The sequence below is a fragment of the Clarias gariepinus genome, chromosome 12, assembly GCF_024256425.1.
Source record: "Clarias gariepinus isolate MV-2021 ecotype Netherlands chromosome 12, CGAR_prim_01v2, whole genome shotgun sequence".
Taxonomy (NCBI): Eukaryota; Metazoa; Chordata; class Actinopteri; order Siluriformes; family Clariidae; genus Clarias; species Clarias gariepinus.
The window spans coordinates 11,253,109-11,261,697 of record NC_071111.1 but is presented as its reverse complement, the minus strand read 5'-3'; the positions used below and the strand labels follow the sequence as shown (position 1 = coordinate 11,261,697).

The 8,589-nt window shown below is 40.3% G+C and overlaps 1 protein-coding gene across 1 annotated transcript in view; it reads left to right on the top strand.

The window, feature by feature from the left end:
• The first annotated feature begins 3,832 nt into the window (after window positions 1-3,832).
• Window positions 3,833-8,589, top strand: part of pcloa (piccolo presynaptic cytomatrix protein a) — a 65,722-nt gene continuing 60,965 nt past the window's right edge. Inside the window, exons 1-2 of the mRNA XM_053509084.1 lie at window positions 3,833-3,969; window positions 7,068-7,764. Of these exons, the coding sequence (XP_053365059.1) occupies window positions 3,833-3,969; window positions 7,068-7,764 (834 nt within the window). The remainder of the gene's footprint in view (window positions 3,970-7,067; window positions 7,765-8,589) is intronic.

Here is an 8,589-nt window from a genome sequence, read left to right as displayed (position 1 = left end):
ATGCCGCAGACTCACCAGAATCAGTTAGATACTCCAACTCCCAGAAAACACCACAGCCTACAAACATGGTCACCAACAACTACACACGCACACACACACACCTCATCATGTTTACAGTTACCTGACTTTTTTGTCACATACACCTAAGCACAATGAAATACACACCATATATAAAGTGTCCTTTTATGGCCAAGGATCGTGAGATATATAAATTGACTTTAAGTGGGAGATTGTGCAGACTGTAATACAGTGTAGCTGATCTGTAGGTGCACAGGTTTGATATTGTATACTACAACTGAGTGCCTGTATGTACTAATACCTCTTGGTTAGAAAATATCCCGCAGCCATTAGTGTAGTCTGCAGTTCTGTGGTCAGTGAGAGGTAAGCTTCTTGAGGATGTGTTGAGGTTTGGTGCTCCTGTATAGACACAATCTCTTCTGCAGTGAAGGTAAAAAAAGGGGGTGGAGAAATTACATTATTATAGCTAAACAATCGCCCAACCTTGAGAAAGTTAATCATGTCTGTGGGTCTTTTCCAGTGCAGAGCATTCATGTTAATTTAAAGAGAGTCTAAGCTTTTTCTGAAATCATGCTGATGTCCTATTTTTTTGTATTATGTATCCTCCTGGGAAAAACCTTACCTGATGATAAAAGTTCTACTTTTTCTTAAAAATGGCAAACATTTCTAAACTGAAATAAGCATTTCTTTATATGTATTTCAACCACTAATGAAATTCTAACATTTAAAATATTGTTGACTTCCAAAAATCTAAAAGCTGATGACCAAGGTTAAAGATTCCAGTCTAGCTGCAGACCTTTCTTTCTGATTACATCCTTTTGATCAGGCTTTTGTCCATTTTTCTGCTGTAAGTAACTCTACACCAACTTCACTGAGGACATAACATTTTCTGTGTGAGGAAGTCACTCTTAGCTACCCAGCGTTTAGACATGTTTAGGCAAACTGCCTGTTTTAATTTCCATGCTAAACCTCAACATTGATCTGACATTGATCTTTGCAGAAAGATGGCTTAGGTGGGGATTTTCTTGGCTAGTCTAAAGCTCCCCATCCTTTTTTTTGTTGGTGGTGTCTTAAGCGTCTTGCTTTATGATGAGGCTTCTCCTAGTTATATGGAATGTTCTTTTCTTTAAAATGGCATCTGTACACTTCATCACTTTGGTAGTGGTTAATCTAGGTTGTGGCTCATCTGTGTTTCTTTATGAATCTATGTCCATGTCTACTACTGCTAAGTGGTTTGCATCTGGTGGTATGACCTATATTGGAAAATGTACCATGATTTTTCTCTTAAACTCTTCTTCAAATGGTGGATTGTAATAAACCTCAATCCTACCCTGTGCAGGTTATTAGTAATGTCACTGACTTACTTTTTCTTGTATTGGCAAAGGGAGGAGATCTTTCTTTTTCAAGATGTTCCCAATAGTAGCATTGGTGATGCCCAATGCTTGTGCAGTGCCATTTTCTTCCTCTTTTTTTCACTTTCAAAATGGCTGGCTTTGCTTCGATAGACAGCTCTTGTCTTCATGCTGCTTGCTATTAATTGTTTAAACAGTTGATGGATCAGGGCTCACTGAGGCAACATGAAAGACCTGTCAGTGACATGTTCCAGTATTTTATAATACTTCAAAAAAATATGTGGGTTCAAACAAAATGTCTTAAACAACTTAGAACATGGTACAGCTAGATGTGAATATTAGTAAATAAATGTCAAAATTCTGATCTGTCATGTTACTTTCATATTTTGCTTTAAAACTCAAAAGTCTTCAGTGCATACAGTAGCAGAAACTATACAATTCTCCTTATTGTTTTAATTCTTTCGAAGTAGAAGGTAAACTGTTCCGTATTTTGGTTGTCCCTCTCATGTTTTAAAAAGCAGTTTGTCTCCCTACTAGAAATACAAACCATTTCTAATGCTTTGTGTCCTTAATTATCAAACTAATCCTTAAAGAACCCTTGAATCTCTTTTGAGAGTGGCAGGGCACCTGTGAGAGAAAACCTTGGCACCAAGGCACTGCCTTGGCACTAAGGCACTTGGTATAATTAATCTATATGCCGTACAGTACATGTCAGCAATATGTTAGCAATATTTTGAAATATAATTAAGTTTATATTTAGGGATTCAACATACAAATTCATGACACTGAAAATCCACTGTTAGGTCTGGTTGTCGCTAAACATTTTATCTGTTTTAAATTAATGTATGGTTGCTCTGATGTTCCCAAATAAATTTTAAGCTAAATTAAATTGTAATTTGTGGGAGTTAAGCATGTAGCATCCACTGGATTAAAAATTGATTATAGGTTAATACAAAAGTAAACTGTTCTGACAAGGAGAATTAAGACGATACAAATGAAATCGTAAGGAAACAGATTAGGACTCCACAGTATTTATCGAGCTTATCTCTCCAAAAAATCTTTGGTGTCTAGCCTCCTGCAAGTCATTCACTATTTTGTGGATGTGTCCATATGGAATCAGGGACTGTTGGAGCATACTGAGTGGGATTTGAGTGCCTGTGAGTAGGTGTAGTCACGAGCATATGATCTCTGCAGCTTTTTGATGATTTAACCTGTTGGGAGGTGACTCACTCTCCAGACCTTATGACCGATGACTAAGTGTGTGCAAGTTACATCTTGGGGAATACTCTGCAATACTGTAGTTAGGATGTGTTCATTCAGGTAAATGTGCATTTGCTTATTTAAAAGACATTATATCTAGGATACAGTATAAATGAGAAATTAAGGGTTATTGGTGTTGCTCAAGGCAGCACGGTGGCATAGTTGTTAGCAATGTTGCCTTGCACCTCTAGGGTCTGGGTTTGATTCCTACCTCAGGTCTGCATGCATGGAGTTTGCATGCTCTTGCCATGCTTTGTGGGTTTCCTCCAGGTACTGTCCCACAGTTCATGCAGGTTAGGCTTTTTGGTGTTCCCAATTTGCCTGTATTGTGTGTGTGTGTGTGACTGACAATCTGAGATTGAGCTGGCAACCTGACTCTTTAAGTACACAATGTATGTATCTCCAGGGTGGGGAGTATCCTTTCGATTGTTGTGCCGGTGGGATTTGAACTCACAACCATCCAATCAGTGGATGACAGCCACCATTTCAATAAATGCATAATTGAATGCATTATTTACTGTATACATTTAAAGCTCAGTCTTGATGCTTTTGAGTACATAAACCATGAAAATGGGAATTTTATAACCATGACCATTAAGTTAGACATGCAGAGTTAGGCAATTCACTGATGAATACACTACATTCTATCCTATCCAGGTTTTACTCCCTTGTTTTAATAAGGTGTGGCAGTGCCAAATTAATGAGGCACTTAGGTAAATTAAAACTGATCATTCCCTATAATGAAGAAAAGCACCAGGTGGGAAGGAGGCTAATCATGGCGTTAATTATTCACTCTGGACACTCAGTATTTTGGATGATTACAGTATGCGACTTGTTTTGGGTGGCTGGGGTGGGTGTTGGGATGGGATGAGATGGAAGGGGGGGGGGGGGGGGGTCTGCTTGTTATAAACGCAGCCGGTCTCCTTTAATTTTGCTTCAACAGCGCCGGTCACGCTCTGCGCATGCGCACTACAGTGGAAGGGAGTTGAGGACCAGCGGAGCCGCGCGCAGAGACTGGGGTTTGTTCGGTAGAAGAAGAAAAAAAACAGAGATGCGCGTTACTGACCCGAGATCTCGGAAAGCGAGGACGGTATAACATGCCGTGGAGAGCCGCGGACCCCGACCTTAGAGCCTTCTCCCGACCTGTGAATCCGTGTCTCTGAACGGGAAGGTAGCTCCAGGAAGGTGACTAGGGCTCGATCATGGGGAACGAGGCGAGTATGGAGGGTGGCGACGGCGCGCTTGCCGGGGAGCTGACGGGACCAGAGGCGGAGCTCAGCCGCCTGAGCGAGGAGGAGCGGAGGAGGCTCGTCAGCACCATGGCTGAGGCGCAGGCCAGGCGAGTTGTTGTTTATTCCGGGAGAGAGAGAGAGAGCTTTTTTAGGTGTTCAAGGGATGGATGCGCAGCTCTACTACGCGCAAGCGTGCGTGTCTGCGTGTGTGTATGTGTGAGAGATTTCTGCTTTGCTGCATGTTGGCACCTCACGACAGAGCAAACACACCCATTTACGATGCATAATCTCAATCAGCTTAATAGTCCAGTGCACCAGGAGTCCATGGTTGGCTTTGATGATCCGTTCAGGGCTAATTTACGCCGTTAGATCACAACCATCTTGTCTTCAAACAGAAGCCAGAGCAAGGAAGGAGTGCCACTGGTTCCTACAGTACCTAAAACAACAACCCAAAAAAATATATATACACATTTTAAAGATTGATGGGCTTTATTTATTATCGTTGTTTTGGATTCCTTGAATTCATCACATAGCAGGAAATAGAGGAAGAAAAGGGGAAATTATTAAATGTAATGGTAAAATTCCTTACTCCTGCCAGTTCTTTATTTTCTCCAGAGGTCCTTGTTATTGTCCTCTCTGTATTATTTGTCGATCTGTAAGTGATTGGCCTTCGGTTTCTTCGTTTTGCACACACCCCCTTCTTTACGGGCTGGCTGGGTGATGTCATAGGCTCCTGTGGAAACTACTGGTTTGGAATAAGGCGCAAAACGAGAACGCGTCCGAATCAAAACCGTCCTAATGCAAAAGCAGGATATTTAAACTGTACTGCCGCGAAAAAAAAGCCAGAAGTGAAATAGGAAGATCGATACCGAAATGATGCTGGTCTTTAAAATAGTTTTTATTCCAAGGAAGAGGAAAAAAAAGGGGGGGGGGGTGTACATGTTAAGAACACTATATATAGCACGGCGAGCAGGAATGCCGTGACGCGCCATTACTCTCTCTCTCTCACACACACACACACACTCTCTCTTTTTCTCTCACTCTCTCTCTCTTTCTCTTTCTCCCTCTTAAAGGATGTATAGTGTAATGTTACAGCTGAAGGCGGAGGAGATCGAAGGTTATAAGGAAGCAGCGATGATGGAGAGGAGCCTGTGATGGCTCCAAGCTCGCTCTCCATGGTGCTGAAAATCATACACGATGGGTACTGGGGGAAAAACGCAGTTGGAGTTCAATTTGTGGCCATGTACAGTTTTAGGATCTTATCAAAGAAATGTTGCTAGTGCAGTAAATTAGTTGTATCTACATTCATGTCCTCTATTTGTATTTCCAGAAATTTGGTGTTGGTCTCCTTTAAATCAAGAATGTCCCAATACCACTTTTCAATAATAATTACACTCTCAAGAAAGAAATGGACAAATCTGCACTTGTAATTATCTTCACTCTTCTTGTAATTGTACTTGTACTTGTAATTGTCTTCACTTTCCTGCAAGAGCCTTTTGCTAAATTTTGGAGGCTGGTTGTGGAAATCTGTGCCTCTTTCAGAAACGAGAGCCTTAGAGCACACACTGATGATGGGGCAAGGATGTCTGGTATATACAGTATTCAGCATTGCAACCACTCCCCAAGAGTTGAAGGTGGGGTTGGACTCAGGGCTCTGTACTGGACACTTAAGTTCTTCCAAGCCAATCTTGGCAAACCATATTCTAATAGAGCTCACATTGTAAACAAAGGCAGTGTCATGCTGGAAGAGGTTCAGGCTCCTTATTTTCAGTGAAAAAAAATACAAGTGAAATAAATATAATTATACCTCAATATGAAGTCAGTCATATTTAGGTATAAGTATCATGATTAGGTATCAGGAAATAACTATAATGCTTTTATTCGTTTGGTAATTATTGATACAATATATACACTTGTACACTAAAGGTGCAAAGGAAAAAAATAGTATTTGGTAAAAACCCATAACTCTTTGTATTGGTATATACTTAATACTGACATCTTCAAGCTGTCTGATGTTTTAAGAAATCTGCAGTGGTGTTTACATGCTCATGTTACTCAACATGGCATGCTTACAGAATCAAATATGGCAGTGCAGTGAATAAGAAAGTACTGCTAATCAGTTCGACCAATTTTTTTAAGCCAGCATCCATACTCTAAATTCCATTGGACATACAGATATTTAAGGTGCCCACATCTCTGACTTAATATCGCTTGTGCATGAAGTATCTATTTATAGATTGCTATATGTAATGTGATATTTTATTCACAGATAATGTTTTTCTGCAAGCCTCATGAGTGGTTTTCTGGCAAAGTGAGAAAGCATTAGTATCATACAGTAGACAGTTTCATGCAGTGTATTTTTCAAAGATCAATGTAAATTTAGGTCACACTATAATTCTTGGTGGATTAAATATTGCATATAACTGCATTAAAAGTGCATCTTATTGTGCCCGAATAAAATATTGATCAGAATGTAATATGTATTGATTAGAAGTGACAGTTAAGTCCATCCAACTGCTGAGCATATCAACCAGGCACATGTTTAAGGAGATTTGTACAATGTTTGTGCTAAGGTTTTTATACCATGTATATATGTATGGAGTTACACATTGGGGTGGATGAAGAGAAAGGAATAAACCACAAACTGCTGTGCTGTTAAAGAAAAATAAATCAATGATGGTATGTGGAATTACACAGTAGATGTGTTGCTGATTATTTTTATCCAATTGTTATTATGTTATTAAGTTAGTTATTTTCTGTTTCTATGGCAGTGTCACATCACCATACATGTACTATGTATTTGCTGTAGAAATGGTAATGCCAAGACTTGCTGTACGCTCTAACAACTGCTTAAAAGGACGATAGATTCTGCATGTGTTCATGAGAGCAATAGGCCTTTAAAGTAGGTCAAATATAAGTAATTGCTAGATGATGATTTAAGCTGTTGTTTGTTTGGATGGTAATATCAAATATTTTTACCAAGCAACGCTTGTATATTCAGCAGCTGTCCCTTTGCTTTGTCATGCAGTGTCTGAGTTGATGTTTTGACTCCCATGGTCTGGCATCAGTAATCAACAAGTCTGGATCACTTATCCACATTAGACCTGAAGTTGTGTTAAAGATTTTAGCTATGTTGTGTAATCTGTGGCATAAAATACCAATCTCAGTTCTTACTAATAAAGATGAATTCCTTATTTGTTTACAGGTCTTCAGAGCACCAGACATCTGGAGGAAGAGGTGCTGGGGGCCTCAGTAAGAGCCGAACGGTAGACGCATTCGGAGAGGGTCCACCTCCCAAGCCGAAGCCAGGCCGCAGTCCTTCCTCCCTCAGCCTACTTGAGTCCCGTTTTCGGCAAGAGCCCAAAGACCCTGAGCAGCCTCGCACCGGCATGTTTTCCTCCTCTTTTTTGAGTGGGGTTTCTTCAGCAGTCTCATCTGCCAGCATTCCCAAATTCAGCCTTTTTGGTGATGATGATGAGGATGCATCTAAACAAGGACCAAAACCTACTGGCCCACAGCAGAGTTCGACCAAAGGACAAGCACCACCAGGGCAGAGACAAGCAGCTGCACCACAGGGGCCTGGAGGAAAGCCTGCTGGGCCTGGGCCTGGAACTGGGCCTCAACAGCAAGGACCGAAACCTAAAGATGCTGTGCCTCAGCAGCAAGGTCCTGCTAAAACAGATACAGGAGGAACAGGCAAACCTAGTGCAACACAGCAAAGCCCAGCCAAGGCTGCACCTAAGCCTGGTGGGACTGCAAAGCCTGGTGGACCGCTGTGTCCTCTGTGTAAAACCACTGAGCTGAACTTGCAGGCCAAAGACCAGCCACCCAACTACAGCACCTGCACACAATGCAAACAACAGGTGTGCAGTCTGTGTGGATTTAGTCCTCCTGATTCAGCGGTAAGATTTCACCATACCACTTACATAACCCTTAATGAATAACTACACTGAGGCACCAAGGTGGAAATAATTAACAGTATAGTACACAGCAGAGATAATAGGATAATGTCTCTTTTAATGTGTCTTGAATAAGAATGTGTTCATTGAGACGTTTAATTCAATGAAAAGAACTTACAAGTTTTCTAAATTTTGAAAAACACTATGTTGTATAATGATAAAAATAATGGTTTATCTTTGATTTTATTGTTTCACAGTTTGTTAAGCATTAACGCAGAGTAACTAAGGCTAAAGAAAATATAAAACATTTTCTCATAAAAAAACAAAACAAATAATAATATGAAATATTGTCATTATTATTCCTCTTTAGCCTGAGGTGAAATTGGCCATATCGGCCCTAGGTGAAGATTACCAAGGTGAATCACATCATTCTTACAGGACGTTTAGGATGGCAACTTAAAAAATTCCTCTAAAGAATTTATTTAGCAAAGAATATTTTGTATGTATGATGGTAGCTATTCTATTTTGTATCAAATGATCAGTCACAGAGCCATTCTTTAAAATTTTGCATTCTGGAATATGCCTGTACCATAAAGGGAAAAAAATCACTGTGATAATTTGGTTATTTAGTAAATTCAGGTCATCAACTGACGATTTTATTGCCACATAACGTTGCTGAGCCTAGACCAACTGAAGTACTCCAGATCATAACACTTCTTCCAGAAGCTTGTACAGTGGCCTATGCATGATGATCATTTCATTACTTCATCCTGACAAGCCCATCACTCTGGTATAGGGACAATCTTGACCCATCGGAACACGATCTCT